This window comes from Schistocerca serialis, chromosome 2 (assembly GCF_023864345.2).
Source record: "Schistocerca serialis cubense isolate TAMUIC-IGC-003099 chromosome 2, iqSchSeri2.2, whole genome shotgun sequence".
NCBI lineage: Eukaryota > Metazoa > Arthropoda > Insecta > Orthoptera > Acrididae > Schistocerca > Schistocerca serialis.
In genome coordinates this window covers 531231322-531251186 of record NC_064639.1, presented here as the reverse complement: position 1 = coordinate 531251186, position 19865 = coordinate 531231322, and the positions used below count along the sequence as shown (strand labels likewise).

Here is a 19865-nt window from a genome sequence, read left to right as displayed (position 1 = left end):
CGTCTGTGTGTTGTACTGCCAGATTCGTAACCAGGAGGCGTCCGCGGGATCACCGTCGCACTTTCGAGCTTGTCGCTTTTATTTCAGTAACAAAACGTTCTTAAATGTGTTGCCAGTGAGTGATTACGCTCCGACGGGCACTGACTTTACTTGCCACCGCGTTCACGCCAAGATCAAACGCCAGTCGCGCACCAAGCACGAGCCAGATGTGGACGACACGTATATTAACCTTCTCGCGATTTACCATTTCAGAAATGTCCGTTATGATCTTTTCCTCTCTCTCTGTCTCTCTCTCTCTCTCTCTCTCCACATTGCACAGTGTCATGTACTTAGTAACTTTTCCTAGAGCTTTTTGCCTATGTGCAGTATGCTGTCCTTGACTGATTTCCATAAGTTGTGGCTGTCTTGGGTATTTTAAACAGTTAGCTGCCTTACTAGTTTAGTAACCTTATAGGATAAAATAGATTACTAAACCTTTTAATTGCTCTGTGTATGTGCGTATGTGTGTGTTTCTGTTCCTTGCATTTACATCTTAGCTGGAGTATGGAAGCGACAGCTCGGAGGGCGGAGTATGTTGTGTGTGTGTCTGCTTGTGGCTGTTTTTCTTTTATAATGTAGAGCTCGGTTGGTCTAATATGCCAGTTAAAACATAGGTGTTTTTTCTTCCGTTTTTTTGCAGACCTCTAACCCTTGAAGAGTGCTACACCGTCAGCCAGCCAGCTTGCTTTGCTACATCCACCCGGCCCAGACATTCTCAGCCAAACATGCGCTAGCTTCAGATTTTTACCTCCCTGTTCTGCCCTACCCCCTACTTCAAGAAGGTGCGTGCGTGCGTTGCTTTTAGACAACTAGCTTGTGGGCTGCTTTCTGCTTACCTCAACTCTTTTTCTGTGTGGCTGAAACAACTACAAAAAAGCATCAACAGTACCTACTCAAGAAATAACTTCCCAGTAACACACTTCAAAGCTCAGCTTAGGAAAGGAAAGAAATAAGAGAAAACGGAAACCTCAAGTCGCTACGTAGAACTGCATCTGAAGCTTTCGGGACTGAAAGAAACATCTTTTCCTGCGCACCCAGCTGACAGAAAATAAAAAAATCGAATTTGTACAAAGAAATCGATATAAAACAAAGCAACGGCGTGTAAAATTGAACTTTATATATATATATATACGGACACATAGAGGAATCTATTCTAGTATCTAACTCCTTCCAGGAAGGAGGCGATTGAAGTAGTGTCGTTCGAATTTGTTAAAAGAACTGTCGAAGACGATCGTGCTGGAACATTTCGGGGATACCCTGTGTGACAGTTGGTAGTCCTCAAGAAAACGGTGATAATTTATGGTCCAGTGATAATAATATATAATTATTAATCTTAACATTTTTTCTCGTTACTAGTCTTCGTTTGCCATATATATATATTAACAAATATATATATATATATATACATATATATATTATAAAAAGAATCACGTTCCAAGTAAATATATTAAGAAATATATAAAATATATATATTATATATATATCGAAAGTATAGACATTTTTTGTGATTGATATAATCGACAGAGAAGAGACTTTCAGTGTATAAATTTTGTAACGAAGCGAGTGAAATTTTTGTAACCCGGATCCGTGCGTGTCGTGTAGATTTCACAAAAAGAGCGAGCCATTGCCGCGAAGGTGGCAGCCCTAGTGCAAGCAGATCCCACACGGCTCGCCGGCGGGCTAGCGAGCCCTCCCCTCCCCCCTCAGATCCCCGCCAGCAACAACATGGCCATGGTCAACATGAACAACCTGCTCAACGGCAAGGACTCGCGCTGGCTGCAGCTCGAGGTGTGCCGCGAGTTCCAGCGCAACAAGTGCACGCGCCCCGACACCGAGTGCAAGTTCGCGCACCCTCCGGCCAACGTCGAGGTGCAGAATGGACGCGTCACCGCCTGCTACGACAGCATCAAGGTAACCAGCCAGCTGCCCAGCTGCGCGCCGCCCTCTCTCTCTCTCTCTCTCTCTCTCTCTCTCTCTCTCTCTCTCTCTCTCTCTCTCTCTCTATCCCCCTCCCTCCCTCCCTCCCCTTAGCCCATTTCGCCAAAGCCGTACAGCTCGAAATACATGATACCGCCTACGAGCGAATCAGCTACTGCCATCTCGTTACTATGCAGTTTACCTCACGTGTAAAACTGGCCAATAAGCACGCTGACTCTTCTGCGCATGCGCGAAAATTGTCCAGTTGCACGCTCGGAATAGTACGCAGTAACGAGATCTGGTCGCTCGTTCGCTTCGTCCAGCGCGTGTTTCGAGCTTTAGATCTGCGACTATTCTCACCTAAGAACTGTAACGTTCGTTACAGACTGCAGTATATATTTCTTCCTGTTCCATTTATCAGTGAAAAGTGACGGCTTACACGACGCTACTGTTTTGACGAGCCATAGTAAAATACGTTTCTTCAAGTGTCTGGCGTTTCACATTTTTCAGCACTTCTATTTCAGTGTCACATCAGGCAAGGATGTCTAAGGCCATTTGATTTGTCATTCTTTGTTTTACGCTCAATGTTCTGTTACTCCGACCTGAAATGGATGTCACGTATCTAAAGAGTTATTAAACTATAGACCGTATACGTGTTTTGTGAGCAATCTCTTTTGTAGGAGGTCTCAATATACCGCGTGATCAAAAAGTCAGTATAAATTTGAAAACTGAATAAATCACGGAATAATGTAGATAGAGAGGTACAAATTGACACACATGCTTGGAATGACATGAGGTTTTATTATAACCAAAAAAATACAAACGTTCAAAAAATGTCCGACAGATGGCGCTTCATCTGATCAGAATGACAATAAGTAGCATAACAAAGTAAGACAAAGCAAAGATGATGTTCTTTACAGGAAGTGCTCAATATGTCCACCATTACTCCTCAACAATAGCTGTAGTCGAGGGATAATGTGAACAGCACTGTAAAGCATGTCCAGAGTTATGGTGAGGCATTGGCGTCGGATGTTGTCTTTCAGCATCCCTAGAGATGTCGGTCGATCACGATACACTTGCGACTTCGGGCAGCCCCAAAGCCAATAATCGCACGGACTGAGGTCTGGGGACCTGGGAGGCCATTATGACGAAAGTGGCGGCTGAGCACACGATCATCACCAAACGACGCGCGCAAGATCTTTCACACGTCTAGCAATACTTTTTTTGGTTCTAATAAAACCCCATGTCATTCCAAGCATGTGTGTCAATTTTTTCCTCTCTATCTACATTATTCCGTGGTTTATTAAGTTTTCAAATTTATGCTGACTTTTTGATCACCCGGTATTTTTAATAAATGAAAGCACCCTACTTACTCCACCCACAACTGAACTTAAGTGCTCGTTCCACTTATATATTTGCACGTCATGACCGACTGTAGTGTTTATTTATTTAATCGTATGGTGATTTTATACAATATAGAGTTGATATAAGGCAAATGATTTTATACAATATACATATGATATAAGACCTTAAAGTCTGTGTTTTTCAACCGGTTAATTAAGCTGGGTGTGAGAGTGAACAAGTCATCGGGAATTCCAGGGTATGAATGAAGTGGACAGCGTTGGACTAAATGTTCAATTGTCTGCTCTTCTTGATGACATTCACACTGTTACTATGTAGTAGTGTTGACTCATTAACTTTGTGATCAGAGGCTACTAGATTTCGTGAAGCTCACAACTTCTTTTCCATGCATTAAGAACTAGTTGACAATGTACGTAATGGCAGATATTTTATCGTAATCTTACTGGGTATTCGCACTATTTTTAGTAAGTAATTTTTGAGAACGTTTCTCGTTGAGAAAGCGGTCTGTCAAAAAGTACTTTAAAAATCGATACGTACATTCTCGACACGTAGTTCATTTTTAAGGAAGTGTTTTTCTCCATCATTATGACCGAACCATCTGTAAAAAGTCTGAGATTGCAAGGCATGTTGCGCATCTAATACAAGAACAACATGGTATGGTTCCCCCCCAAACTAAACCGAACAGTATTTGACTGAAGACTGTAAGTGTTTATTTCGTAGACAAACTGCGGTTTCTTAGAGTCCCAACAATGAGTCAAAGTCTGTTTCTTGCTTAACCTCGAACTGAGTGTATGTGAGCGTACCACTTGGTATTCTAACACGTTTTTCTCTCGAGCTCTTGTTGGACATTACTGGAGGCTGCAGCCCACTAACGGTTCATTTGAATGCTACTATACGTATATGTTCCCTGAAGTACTAAACTTCAATTTCTCTACATTAAGAGTCGGCAATAAGTCTTTGAACCAGACAGAAATTTTGCTGTGATCTCAATGGATCTTTTCCGTTAGTTGAAGCAAAGAATTCTTCTCTTCGCTTCCATGTTGGCAGAAAGGTCAGACACACTTGTAAAGGATTCAAGGATAATACTTTCCATCTGTCGTTCAACGAACTCGTTCCTTTGAGTAGATAAATTGCCTTGCTGGAAGTCGTCTGGTGTTGGGCACTGCCGGTAAAGCCAAAACCGCACCCCACCCCAATCAATTTTTTTAAACCGTCAGGAATGTATCTCTTTCTACACTAAAATCCTTTTGCAAAAAAGTTTCACTTTCTCCAACGTCGTAAGCTGGATCGATGTTTTTCAGAAACTTCCATTAATATATTACACTCATTCTTCTCAGTCCTCATTCTTGTGATTTCGAAATTCTTTCTCCTTATACATGTACCCATTTGTAGCTAATAATCGTCTCAATTGAGAGTTTGAACAACCGTGCTAGAAAATTTTGAAATCAGTTGCAATTCGTTCGTATCGAGCGAGATCACTCTGAGTTACGAAGGGCAGCAGTGATGGACGGTAGATTGCTTGATGCCAAGAAACTACGCATTTGCACAAATGCCTTGAACTGTTAGCGCTCACACGCAAGTTCGTTTTAATAGCTGATTCAGGATAACGAATTGAATCGAACGGTACATCAGTCTTTATCAGAGCACATTTTTTCCACTTTCTCATCGCTGTCAAAACTAAGGAAGGGAAGAGATTTCCTAAAACGAAATCAGCAAGTTATTTATAACGGTAACAACTAAAACTGAGGGAACTACTCCAGTAGCTGGTTGTTTCGTTAGTAGCTGTTGAGACATGCAGCATCTCCACTGTCACAGGACGTCAGAATTGTGCCTGCCTCATCTTTTTCTTCTCATTTCCCATCTTATCCATCGTCTTCCCAATGCCTTTTGTCATGGCTTCTGCGAACTTGCGTAAGCATTTTTCACTGCTGCTGTGTCAGGGTATAAAAAACATAGTAACGCAGTGTCAAGCCACAACTGAGCGAGGTGGCGCAGTGGAAGCACACTGGACTCGCATTCGGGCGGACGACGATTCAAATCCGCGTCTGGCCATCCTGATTTAGTTTTTCCGCGATTTTCCTAAATCACTTCTGGAAAACGCCGGGATGGATCCTTTGCTAGGGCATGGCCGGCTTTCTTCCCAATCATTCCCCAATCCTATGGGATAGATGACCTCGCTGTTTTTTTTGGTCCTCTCCCCCGAATCAACCAACAACCACTTTGGTAGTAATGTCTTGGGTCGTCTGTATGGCTTCTCGTTTCTTCTCGAATAAATGTAAAATGTTGCTGTAGTTAATTAGAACATGCGTCATGAGTCGATGTTAATAAACTAAATGACTATTGCTGTGAGACTAAAACAGTAGATATGAAATGCCTGATGAGCGATTTGAGCCACAACCCTACTACGGTCATTCGGTTGTACTTACTGCTGGTATTAATTAGAAGAGAGCTTGTCTCAAGTTGTATTTCTTCAATTGTGTACCTCGTATGTATGAGAAAAACAGAATCAAGTCACTGGGTTGATATTGCAAACTGTCGAAGGTGTTGTGTACTGAAAGTATGCTCGAATAGTAATCCCCTTAACCGTTGTTATTAGCCTTTCATTTATCTAGTAGTTTGTTAAATGGGCTACTGCCATTTTTTATAATTTCTGTTTTCTTGAAGTCAAAGATGTTCATCCGAGATAGAAAACTATCTATCTGATTCCGAAGGCTTGGAATTTTTATGGTCATTCGAGCAAATCGTTGACGCAGTGGAAATCAATTTGCCTTCCTAACATGTGAATACAATAAAATGATCCACAGCCCTTCAGATGGATCCAAACATTGTAATCGTTTCCATCGAAAATTTTGTACACATCTCTTTAGTTATTGGTAAGATTCAAGTTATTTATAGAACTAGCATAGGCCCGTTAAGTTAGTAGATGGCGCTTTAGTGTGCCTCATTACTACGAAAATATGAGCTTCTTTATATCTGTTCTTAACGAGAAAGAAATATAATTTCTTGCTCTAATCTATATGTTCGTTTGTTATGTGTCCGAGAGGTGTTACAGAGTTCTATTCGTCTTATTATACTTCTTATGGCTTATTATACCGAGTACTTAAATTCCGTTAGGACTATCAGCAGACGCACCTTATCAAACAGAAAACCTGTGAATTCGACACTAATATCGGGATTTTTCGGTTACTTTCACATTTCATGCCCATCCTACCCTCATTTCCGCCACCTAGGGCTGTCGTGTGTGTCTTACGCCGAACAGTATTTGTTTTTCAATGTAGTAAACCCGATGTATAGCAGGATCGGTTGAAAACGCTCCAAACGTTCTTGAATTACGTATTTGTAAGGTACTACCCCCTTCCCATCGCGACGCAGACCCATTTTCCTAACGGTGTTAGGTATGTTATCCTCAAAATCTTAGTCACCAAATATAGTTGAAACTGTTCAATACGATTTTCAGTCACGCTTATTTTTACATTTCACCCCTTCTACCCACCACCAGCATATTTCGGTTTTTATAATACAAACAATCATAGATTTATTTTTACATATACAGATTGCACCGTGACAATCTTCGTCGTGGTTTGGCCAGCTTCGAACATTTTCATCCAGCTTCACAATCCCCCTCCCCCTTTCCCTTTCTGCACACACATACAGACACACACACACACACACACACACACACACACACACCCGCACGCACACACACATACACACATTCTCACTTACACACGAGCGCGCAGGCACTCGAGGGAGAAAGACAATTAGCGAACTACATACTTGTTATCTGCGCAGGAAGATAACAAAGTCTTTTATGCGCCAGCGTCGCTAGCATGCGTACTTGCGCAAGAGCAAAGTAGCCTATTTGAGCGAGAAGGCACGAAGCTATTACTTGCTAAGCGAGAGTGCGCTGGAGAAAGTGACCGCCGCTCAGCGCTTTCCGGCTGGCCGTGGCAGCCATTTCTGCTGCTGTGTGCGTCCTGTTACACTGTTGCCAACTGCCCAGCGACAAAATTCGTGATCGCTGCGACGCCTGTGTTATGCTAATAAAGCTGGTTTTTCTGGCAGAAGACAAAATTAAGTCATTGCACAAGCTCAGCACTTCACCTGATATGTTAGATGCGATGTTATAGAACTTAAGTTCCTATGCCACACGTTAATAATAAATAAATGTTAGTTTTTGGTGCAGTATTAATTGATGTATTTATCTTTGTATCCAGTCATTTCTTTGAACCAGCAACATAGTCTTCAAAATTTATCTTGCCACTTTTAGTCTTGCAACCATCCGTCCTTTCTCTTGCAGCGTTATCTGTCGTTTCCCGATGCTCGTTTCATATGTATTGTAAAAGTGAAAGACGAATAACAACTACGTTAGATAAAATGTTTCAATTTTTAGCATTGCCCATCTCGTAATTTCTAATTATTGAACTTCAGAGGCTCTTTTCTCTGTAAAGGATCATTTAAGTAATGCCAATGACATTGGGATTGACTGCTACGGTCGCATGTTCGAACCCTGCCTCGGGCATGAATGTGTGTGATGTCCTTAGGTTAGTTAGGTTTAAGTAGTTCTAAGTTCTAGGGGACTGATGACCACAGATGTTAAGTCCCATAGTACTCAGAGCCATTTGAACCATTTTTGACATTGGGTTTGTTATTCTTTACTTACATGACAATAATACACGCTCTCTCCCTGGACAAGTGAAAAAGTCTTGTTAATTTTTTCTTTAGTCACCAGTGACTTTGTAGAAGAGCTTCCACATTCACAGAAATCCCTGTCTGAGAAAGCATCAGTAGAACAGAGACAGATTGCATTACTATGAAGAGTGACACCTTTTAAGTCCTACATCTATATCTGCATCTGCAGCTACATAACTACTCTGCATATCACATGTAAGTGCCTGGCAGAGGGTTCATCGAACGACTTTCACACTATTTCTCCACCGTTCCACTCTCTAACAGGACGCGGGAAAAGGAACATTTAAGTCGTACCGTGCGAGCTCAGATATCTCTTATTTTATTACAAGTACGCTGATTCGTTTCCCCCTATGTAGGTGGGTGTCATCAAAACATTTTCGCATTTGGAGGAGAAAGTTGGTGACTAGGTTTTCTTGAAAAGATCTCACCACAATGAAAAACGCCTTTGTTTAAATGATTGCCGCACCAACTCGCTTATCATATCCGTGAAACTCTCTTCCCTATTTCGCGATAATACGAAACGAGTTGCTCTTCTTCGAACTTTTTCGATGTTCTCTGTCAATCCACTACGGTAAAGATACCATACTGCACAGCAGTACTCTAGCAGAGGACGGGAAAGCGTGATGTTGGCAGTCTCTTTAATAGATATATTGCATTTTCTAAGTGTTCTGCCAGTAAACAGCAGTCTTTGATGTACCTTTCCCACAACGTTATCTATGTGATCGTTCAAGTTTAAATTTTTCGTAATTGTATGTCCAAGGTATTTAGCTGAATCGACAGCCTTTGAAATTGTGCAATTTATCGTGTAACAAATTTAAAGGGTTTCTTCAGTACTCATATGGATGACCTCACACGTTTCGTTATTCAAGGTCAATTGTTACTTTTCGTACCATACGGATATCTTGTCTAAAACATTTCGCAATTGGTTTTGATCTTCTGATGACTTTACAAGACGGTAAATAACAGCAACATTTGCAGTCAATCTAAGATGGCTGCTCGGATTGTCTCCTAAATCGTTTATGCATATTAGGAACAGCAGAGGGACCATAATACTCCATCGGGGAAAATTACAGCCATTTTCTATTTTTCTGGGAGCCGCGTTGGGTGTCACTTGCTGATATCACTTGCTGATATTTTGAATCCGTGTTTAATATAATCATACTTGACCTTTCCGTTATCGTTCTGAGTATTAGACAATGTCATTGAAAGAAACGCTGTGCCCTCAGATAGAGTTTTATATACTGCAGTAGCATTTAGGATAGGAAAACTTATTCTTCACGATCTAACAAGGGAAGATTTGTGAATTGAAAGGTGAGAGGGTATACCTGGAATAACATTGTATTTCTCTGTTCACATGGTTCCGATGATGTTAGAATCATTCGGCAAACAATATATGAAAGGGCGTTAACGTGATGACGTAAAACTGCATTATAACACACGAGCAATGAAAGGTTCTATTTCCATTATGAGACATTTTAATCTCTGTAATTAACGGTTGATTTGTCATCCATTTCTCGGACATCAAGAACAAATGATGACTTCTTGTTCTAGTCGGAATGAAGCAGATTACTTACTATGTAACGAGGATTCTCTGATTTACGCTCAAGCAGTTGTAACTGGACCCTCGTGTCGAGGTCTGTGTTGTAGACACAACCTCACGCCTTTTCAAAGGAACCAGTAGTTTACATACTAACGCACTCTAAATTATTTTTAGCTTGTATGATAGTTTTCATGTGCACTGACAAGCACACTGTCGACATTCTGGCTACAGGTTCGCGGAAACGAGTCGCACCTACATAAATAATGCAGGTTGTGGCAGGTTTATGAGTTTTATGAGGGTGCAGCATTCCCAGTGCCAGACAATATGTCAGACAGCGTGTTCAGCTGCACGGGCAGCCGGACTCATAGTCAACGTAAAATTCATGTCGTGAACGGTTAAATTTACTTTCGCAATGTCGGGAAAAGTAATTTCCCTACGTCGTGTGAAACTCTTCTTGTCTTCTTGGTGCTAGTTCCACCGTGTCACGTCGAATTTAAGGCTTCTGTCGTCAAGCCAAAAATGTTTGAATATTCGCATTATTATTATTATTCAAGATGTATCTTAGCAGCACAGTTAACTTGCTTCCACAGAATCTCCTTTGCTGAATTTTGGAAAGCGTACGATATGTCATTCAAACTAGACGTGACCGGAAAGCAATAATACTCTGGAGCTGTAGATAATGCTTTCTATTCTTTGTGACACTGATACATTGCTTATACACGCCAGAATTAATTTTGCTTCTTGCAAACCAGTATGGCTGGCTCTGAGCACTATGGGACTCAACATCTTAGGTCATAAGTCCCCTAGAACTTAGAACTACTTAAACCTAACTAACCTAAGGACATCACACACACCCATGCCCGAGGCAGGATTCGAACCTGCGACCGTAGCAGTCCCGCAGCGCCAGAACCGCACGGTCACCGCGGCCGGCGCAAACCAGTATGGTTGAAAGATTGGTAGGGGATCGTAGGCCTGACTCCGTCCCTCAGAATCTTCTCGATCTAGTTCATAGTCCTGTTCAGGCTCGTTATTCTTTCATTGAAACAGGAAAGCAAATAATAATGGTTGCTGTCACAATTTGTATTAGTCTTACTATCCACCTTAAAAGAGAGAAGGCTAAAATTTAAAATGTAAAATGACGCGTTATTGTTGTTGGTCGAGTATATTTTATTTATTTCAAAGTCATTTGACTAAAGCAGACTTTTATAAGACTGCACATAATAGTTATGAATAGGAATTTCATTTTTTTGAAAGCATATGAAAACGTTCATACGATTTACAGTACTGGTATCTATTGAACTGTAATTCAAAGCCAGAAACATTTTTTTATTGAATATTATCTTTTGCCTTACGTCAATAACGTTTTTAACATACAAAATATATTTTCTGAGTCGTTTTCTGACTACGATCGATTCAGTAAATCAGATGTCATTTCATATGCGGTCTGAATTCAACATTTAAGCTCAGCGCGTTTGGCTGTAGAAGATAAACAAACATTCCGTCTTTGCTGCAATTTCAAAGCGAAGTGACATTGTACTTCAGGTGTGGATCCGCATTCGAGTGAATCGGCTTTCAAATTCCCATTTGGCCACACAGGTGTGTGGTTTTCTTGATTTCTGTAAAACGAATAACACAAACACTGGGATGGTTCCTTTGGAAAATACGCTACCTCTTTCCTCCGCATCAATGTCTCTACCTGACTTATTTTTTAAAAAAACCGAGATGGGACTAGTCTGGAGTAAATGAAGACCACGAAACTGATTCTCTGCGACCAGTCCACTGACCTGAGACGAGAAATCGGTCATCAGAAAACTTTTGGACCACCAAACGCCAAGACACCCAATTTGCACGTCTTCGTCCATTTGTATCAATGAAGAACTGTTATATTTTATCCACATAAATAGGCCCTATTACGATTCCTTACTGAAATAATAAAAAAGGATTTCAATTTCGGAAAGATCGGAAAAATTATTGTTCTGATTTGAACTTTCTCAAAATATGCAAGTATTGTTCCCGTACTTAGAGGTTCGCAACTATGGTGTAGTTTTAATCTTTTTTGTAAATTACTGTATCATTGTTTTCTAGAGGAGCTAACATTCCCGTACTTAATTACCAATAGGCAGCTTTATTTGTATCAAAAAACAGAATAAAAAATCATGAAGTATTACAAATACGTAACCATGATTGTACAGTTCCAGTTTCCTGGGCGGTGTTAATGAGTCTCTTGTACTTCTTTCCGTTCATCTAGGGGGGACACCATCCATTGTACTTCCCATGGCAGTGAGTTCATGCTTGGTTATATCTGTACAATGGGTTCCGGGTCTTCCTAAAGGACGTTTTCCTTCCACCTCTCTTTCCAAATTTATTCGGACTTTTGTTGTATTGTCCAACCTCCTTGCATAGCCGTACCACTGTAGTCTGAATGTGCTGATTCGTTCTAAAAGGGATGGTTTGACTCACATTTTCTTCCTTACCTCCTCAGTCCTTAATTTATCTATCTTGTTTTCTGGGTAGCTGATCTAACGGATTTCATTTCTGATGTCTGAAGTCTCGATGATCGATATCATATGTCAATATTGGTATGAAGTAGCTATTGAACATAAGTGATTTTGCGTGTTCTGCAATCATGTCGGCACATTTAAGGCCTCTTGCTTTTTGGCTGAATCCAGAATTGTTTCGCACTCTGTTGGTTATCTGCTGTCTAATCATACTTTCCCTTGAGAATATACTTTCGATGTACGGAAAAGCGTTCATATGCTTCTGCTGGCGTGAGCTCCACCATTGTGGGATGCTCATCTCGGCTGACTGCCATCACCACTGTCTTAATTTCCCTGATGTGGAGGTTGTATTCCTCGAACTGGAGTTTCCATTCATTGAATGTAGTACACAGACATAGAGCTGATGGTAAATGGAAGGAAATTGCGCATGGAATTCACTTGTGCGATCAGTTTTTGAATACTGTTCAACAAGATAACATGAAGTATTGACTAGAAAAAAAGTCAGAGATGTGCTACTAGAATTGGTATCAGTCGGTTCAGTCCGTATGACAGTGTTTCGAAGATGCTCACCGTTTTAAAATCAGAATATTTGGTAAAATGGCAGTGTCCCTCTCGCGCAACGTCAATGCTTTGATTCAGAGAGCAGTTGTTTGATATAGCATCCATAATGGTTCTACCGTTTTCGTCTTATATTTCGCATAAGATACAAAAGATTAAGGCACGTTCAGTGACACACTACCATTTGTGTTTTCGCTCTGCACGAGAATACAGCGGACACGAAGTGTCCAATGCTATTCGTTGTACAATAGTACTTGTTCATTGCTTTCGGTGTCTCCATGTGGGAGCTGGGGTTGGTATTCTGGTATGTTGTCAGGTGCTGGTCTTTGTGACATGCGAGACCTATGAACACACTCGTTCTGTTGGATTTTTAGCTCTAGGAAAAAAAACAGATCCTGATCTTTTTTTGTGCCACATCGTCGCAGCTCACAGAACAGATTCTCTATGTAAAAGTTCAGTGCCAAGACTAAATTATAGATTTAATGAGATCATTACATTGAATCATTATGAGCAGCAAGCATATTTCTCTTCCAGTGGAAACTTTTGACTGTGACAATACAAACAAGTTTATTGATTTCATTTGGTTCCATGTCAGTTTGCACGATTTACCTTGAAATGATAGTTTCCAGATTCAGTAAACTACCAGAAAGAGGGTTCCATCTTGTAAATTGCTTATTGACATAGCCTTTACTTACTGGCTCCTATTGCGGAGCGATGGGCAGAACGCGGGGGACAGGGACGATAAAGCAGCTAGTTTGGGCTTCGAACATTGAGGGGAGCGACAGCAATTAGCTTGGATTTGGTCACAGGCCGGCGACTGGTTCAGCCGAGTCGTGCTTTGAGCTAGGGAAGGCTTGACCTTCCGCAACCGGTTTGCCCGGACAGCGGCTGGACCAAGGTTATTACCGTGCACGGCTGCGGCGTTGCATAGGGCCCTCCGATCTATCACACACGCACGCACGCACACACACACACACACACACACACACACACACACACACACACACACCAACCATAGCTTGTGCCTACCGCGTATCCGTGGAGTAACGACAGTAAGCGATCGCTGCTGTCTCGCATTCAAACGTCAGCGGAGCTGAAGACAGCATAGTAGAGTGTTAAGGTGGAAACTTCGAGGTGGATGGGCACCTGTGCTTTCCTTAGGGATCGGAACGCTGGAAAAGCCCCCACCTCACCTAGGAAATGCTCGGATGAAGTAGCAGCATCATTGAGGTGCATTCCACCTGTGCAGCACCCCAGGTGCTGGGAAGGTGTTGTTTTTATTTTTTTATTTAAAAAATTTAAGTTGAACGTTGATGCAAGTTATTTCTTCATTATATCTAATGAAAATTATGTCGTAATATATTCGTTATCCCTATTGTAACCTCATTGACTAGTAAGTGGTGAGTTAGAGCTTAGAAATTTTGGTAAATATAAATAAAAATTGAGCTTCGGATCTCCTTGATTAAAAGCTGGATCTGTAATGGTGTATAATACTGTTCAGCCTGCTAGTGAAGATGCAGACTTGTTACGCTGACAAATCAAAAAGATTGCAGACCTAGCTAGTCATGGTCTGAGCACTTTTCTTGTACCATATTGAAATCTGTCGTGAGACTCAGGCTGTTTGTATACTGAATATAGTGCTGTTGTCTCTTTCAACTACGTGCAGGTGTGTTAAATCACTGTTTATGCCCTGCAAATTGTGCTAAAGAAGGGGAGAGACATTTGTGACGCCTCTTTCACACAGAGGTGACTTGCAGGCTGAATTTTGGAGTCAGTTGTACAGAAGGAGAACTGGCCTGACGGTGAGCAAAAAAATGGCTCTGAGCACTATGGGACTTAACAGCTATGGTCATCAGTCCCCTAGAACTTAGAACTACTTAAACCTAACTAACCTAAGGACATCACACAACACCCAGTCATCACGAGGCAGAGAAAAATCCCTGACCCCGCCGGGAATCGAACCCGGGAACCCGGGCGCGGGAAGCGAGGACAGTGAGCACATGCAGTATTTGAGAGGAGGTGAATTTTCTTACCAGTCTTGTCGTCGAGGTATTAATATCCATGAATCACTTCTAGCGAATGCCTTCGTCTAGTTATTATTTGTCTTCTTATCCAGGTGAAGTAAGGCCTGCCTCCCCCCCCCCCCCCCTCCCCCGCCGTTATTTTGATTTCGACACCAAAGTATATTTATGTTTTTTATAGTTTACTATAAAAAACATAAATATACTTTGGTGTATTGTTCACAAAACACTGGTGGTTTGGTTTGCATATACTAAGGCTTTTATTCACTAGAGTTTCTGCATTTACATAAGAAGGTGTGGTGGCGACCATAATTATAATGAAACACGTCGATCACAAGTTTTCATGATATTCTGAATTAGTAATTTGCCATTATTTCTTTGTGAATCAATTTGATCCTCTTTCACTTTCATTTTTTCCCTTGCTGTTGTAAATGGTCACTTCCAGCTGAATTCATTTGTTAGTGGCAAATTCACGCTTTAGCCGCGGAACCAACGAATTAACAGTTGTTGCAATACATCGCTGCACTACTGAGTCTGAAGAGAAAGAGGTGGTGAATTATCACAGGATATTCTACGGGCCTCTTAATTGCTGCTGCATTGCGCAAGAGCTGTCAGCTGTTTAACGTTTCAGCTGCCTATCCGCATCAGATCGTGCTGTAACTGGAACGGAAAACAGGAATTGCCATTCTTAGTAATACTCATCTTAAGTGATCTGCTGTAACATAGTAAAGTATATAATCCGTTCTTGCCCCAAGTAGTTCATTACGTGATCGTTCATTCATTGCTTTGCTTGACGTTATTGTTTGCACCGGTGCTAGACGAACAGTGACGACTTATAAAATGGTGAAAAATTCGCAGCAGACGGGAAAGTGCATGTAATAATATTGAAAAATGAAGAATTTGTCGTTGCTTTAAAGTAGAGAGTTAGGAGGTGCAGGGCTGCGGCCCCAGCGATCGTCGCAGGGTGGCCACAGCTTCCTTCCGCTGATAGTCCCCGCTTCCGCTTTGCACGCGATAGCGCTCACGGCCCTATTGCACTGTGCACTTTTTCCCTGTTGCCGCCTGTAAATTTTCAGCACAACGAACTTTGCCGTTTTTCTGCCTTGCCTGACAATCTATTGTTGTAAACTAGCAGCCATTTGTGGCTTTTTTAAAAAATATTCTCTTCTAATCTTTTACTCCTGCGGATGAGTGTGATTCGATGTCTTACCTGGAAATACGATAGATTAATAATTGATAATTCGGGGGTGCCCGATTTCTAGGTCCCTTCACGTGGCAACCTACGAAGCAATACCTATTAAATGTCGGTAATGCACCGTGTATGTGGAAATCCCAGCAAAAAATGACTCATCAGTAGGCTGCTTTATCGAACCTTAAATTATAAATCAATATGAGTTGCGTGATGTGGTTAGTATGTCGGGAGAAGGGAAGGGCAGTCACATCCAACAGGATCGATACCTACCTGGTAAAGCATTTGGCTGCTCAAAGCAACGCTTTATTGGCAGTTTTGGTATATACAGTTCATAATTCTACTATGAATAACGAGATATCTTCTGCCTCTATTACACGAAGTGGATGATAACTTCAGATGACAGGACGTGTCCAGTTTTTAAAGCGTGAACTCGAGGAAGTGTGTTGACTGTATACTGGGTTAAAAGTAACTTAAATTATCATTCAGACTTTCCTTTTCAGAGGAGGGTTTATAGGCAGTAGCGTCACAGTTATGTTGATAGTATTATTACGGTTTTAGAGACTGCTTTAGTGGTCGACTGTTTCTCCCCGAAACTACATGTTGAACTTGGGGCTTTCCCACATTGTGATGATGTGCACAGGATCTTCAGTTGCGACTTTCCTTGCATAAGGGAACAAATTTCACCATGTATCTACCGGATACGTAGAATTTGCATACCCGTTTCAGAGCATTGCGGCTCGATTTTCAACGCAAACGATTCATTTTATTCAGTCGGAGTGCAGACGTAGTACACTCCCATCATGCTAAAGCACTGTGTTACCGGCATTCAAAAAGAGTACGTGCACCAATGGCCAAGTGTATCTCAGTTTTTTAAAAATATATTTACATTCTTACATGTACCTGGTTCATCATCTGACAGTTTTCAAGGGTGCATTTACTCTTTTTGATTGCCGATATGACAGTGAACTGACGTGGTCGTGCTACACTATTTGTGCAACTCCAAATGAATTGAATAATTGACTGCGTTAAAAGCAGACGCTCCGAAATCGATTTGGAAAACAAAAATATTTGATAGGTGCATGGGGAATTTTTTTTCTTATACCTGTAGGACGTTGTATTTCAGTTCATGGTATGATAATCTACAAAATAAAGGACGCACAGGAAGGAATGGTGCTAGGAAAAGGGCCAGAGGAAAATGAAGGTATCAGATAATTGGCAGCATCAAGATAAATGCACCAGGAGTAGCTACAAAAACGATGGCGGAAAACCGAGAGGACTGGAGAATGCTGGATTTGACAGTGATAGGTCTGCCTGATGGGCAAAACACATCCCCAACAGACATGCAGAACATTATATTTCGTCCGCAGCTCGTGGTCGTGCGGTAGCGTTCTCGCTTCCCACGCCCGGGTTCCCGGGTTCGATTCTCGGCGGGGTCAGGGATTTTCTCTGCCTCGTGATGACTGGGAGTTGCGTGATGTCCTTAGGTTAGTTAGGTTTAAGTAGTTCTAAGTTCTAGGGGACTGATGACCATAGCTGTTAAGTCCCATAGTGCTCAGAGCCATTTGAACCATTTTGCCATTATATTTCAGTTCGTTTCTGAAAGGGAGACGAAAACAGGGACAGTAGCTATGAAGAACAAATTCATTCTTTGTGAAGAAGAATTATTCCGTTCCGAAACAGCAGGGTCACATCCCCATCTGGTCGTCCAGATCAACGATTACCATGGTTTCCCTAAATTTTTTAAGACAATTGTCTGCACAGTTAATTTGAAAAAGACAGAATCGAGATGCGGGAACGAAAGTGCTAGGATAATGGGTCTGCAGAGTGACGTAGATAATGGGAAAAAGCGATTCCCAAGTTAATACTTTATTAGAATCTCTCTTATTGGCTTCCTTTTTATATACACTGGTGTCCAAAATTACAGCAACAAACGGAAATTTTGCAAGATTGTCTTTATCTTGCGAAATAATAGTATAAAATGGGGATGGTAAAGTAGAAACAATGTGACGAATACAGAACGTAAACAACTACAACATGCATAACGGAAGACAGAAATGTTCTTCGTTTTTTCAAGTTTAACGTATTTGCTCACACATTCTGACAACTGGTTGATGCTCTCAGTATGGGGTGTGACCACCTCTGGCAGCAATACAGGCCTGACAACGACTTGGCATGCTGTGAATGATGCCATCATGCCATCAGTCTCATGACGAGGCAATTCTTTCTGCAGAGCTACGCCCAGTCTTGGAGAGTGGTTGGTGAATGCTGACGTGATACAAGCCGTCTCCCTGGTGCATCCCAGATATACTCTATGGGATTCAAATCGGGAGAGTGAACAGGCCATGCTAGACGTGCAATATCTTCCTTTTCCAAGAAAACATCAACCACCCATGCTCTATGAGGTCGAGCATTATCGTCCATCAGTATGACGTTTGGGCCCACAGCACCTCGCAACAACCGCAAATGAAGTCCCAGATCTCGTCACGATATCTGAAAGTAGTGAAACTTTGCCGATTTACCCGTACAATTTCATGAATGGAGGTTCCAGTGGTCAACATAATCCCTGCCCACACCATTAGGGATCCTCCTCGATATCGGTCTCTTTCCGCAAAGTTTGGGTCCCGAAATCGTGTTCCACGTTCCCTCCAGACGCGAATCCACCCGAGAATCACTATCCACACTAAATCGGGACTCATCTATGAAACATTGGGCCACTGTTCGTCCGCCCAGGTGACATGTTGATAACTCCTCTGGACGTTCCTTCTGTGAAGACGTGACAGAGGTTGACACACAGCAGGTCTCCTACAATTAAGGCCACTCTACCGAAGCCTTCAACACACCGTTTGCCTCGATACGACACGTCCAGTGGATGCTGCGAGCTCACATGCCAGTTGCCGTGCGGCACTAAGGCGGTACTACCCTTACAGCCAAATAACTGTCCTCTCTTCTGAAGTCACACGTGGTAGGCCCTACCCTGTCTTCGGGATACAGTTTACGCCTCTATACACTTTCGCTACAACCGAGAAACAACAGAACGATTCAACTAAGCCATCGGGCCACATCAGTTTGCGACTGTCCTGCTTCCTTTCTTTCTCTGGCCCTCCACCGTAGAAAGTCTGGTAGGCATCTTCTCTGTGCCACATTGCACCGTCTGTGACTGTGTACACAGCGATTGTGGATGTGAGGCTACCCGACGAACACTACCTCGTTTAATAGGTGCCCTGACGTCGTTGTTGGCATGGTTGTCCGTTGACTGGAATGCCACCTTCAATGCAGAACATGATCAGGCGGACATCTGGGTGACAGTTTGTATGATTATATCGCGAATTAGACACAGGACGGGGAAATAGTGTTTTGTTGCTTTAATTTTGGTCACAGTGTATATACATAAATAAAACAATCCCGTTAACGGGCCCTGGCAGGCCTGTCGATACCGACCGACCGACCGCCGTTCCATCTTCTGACAATGGCGTTATTGGATGCAGTATGGAGAGGCGTGGGATCAGCACACGGCTCTCCCGGTTCAAATGGCTCTGAGCACTATGGGACTTAAATCTGAGGTCATCAGTCCCCTAGAACTTAGAACCACTTAAACCTAACTAACCTAAGGACATAACACACATCCATGTCCGAGGCAGGATTCGAACCTGCGACCGTAGCAGTCGCGTGGTTCCGGACTGAAACGCCTAGAACCGCTCGGCCACGAGGCCGGCGAGCTCTTCCGGCCGTTGTCAGTTTTCATGATACGGGGCCGCTTGTACTCTGTCACGTAGCTCCTCATTTGGCATCAAGAGGCTATGTGTACTGCGATCGAGTCCTCCCACCAAGAAAGCGTCTCTGACAGTACCGGGAGTCGAACCCATGTCCTTCGCATGTCAGTAAGTTGCACGGACAACTCAACTACGTAGGCAGACTACACTGGCTGATTTTTTAGATGCCAGAATTGTCTAATACAGTCCGCGAGTTACACAACTGCGGAAGAAGTTGATGCTCTATATAATCTCGTCGTAATCACACCTTGCTGGTCATGACACCTACATGAAGAC

General features: G+C 42.3%; 1 protein-coding gene across 13 annotated transcripts in view; it reads left to right on the top strand.

Annotated features, from left to right (window-relative positions):
* Positions 1-19865, top strand: part of LOC126457505 (protein muscleblind-like) — a 611133-nt gene that overhangs the window by 246593 nt on the left and 344675 nt on the right. For 11 of the 13 annotated variants that reach the window (XM_050093840.1, XM_050093834.1, XM_050093828.1 and 8 more), the window contains one exon: positions 680-1950. The exons of the other annotated variants lie outside the window; for them this stretch is intronic. In XM_050093840.1, coding sequence (XP_049949797.1) covers positions 1765-1950 — 186 coding nt within the window. In that variant the 5' untranslated portion in view covers positions 680-1764. The remainder of the gene's footprint in view (positions 1-679; positions 1951-19865) is intronic. 13 annotated transcript variants of the gene reach the window in all.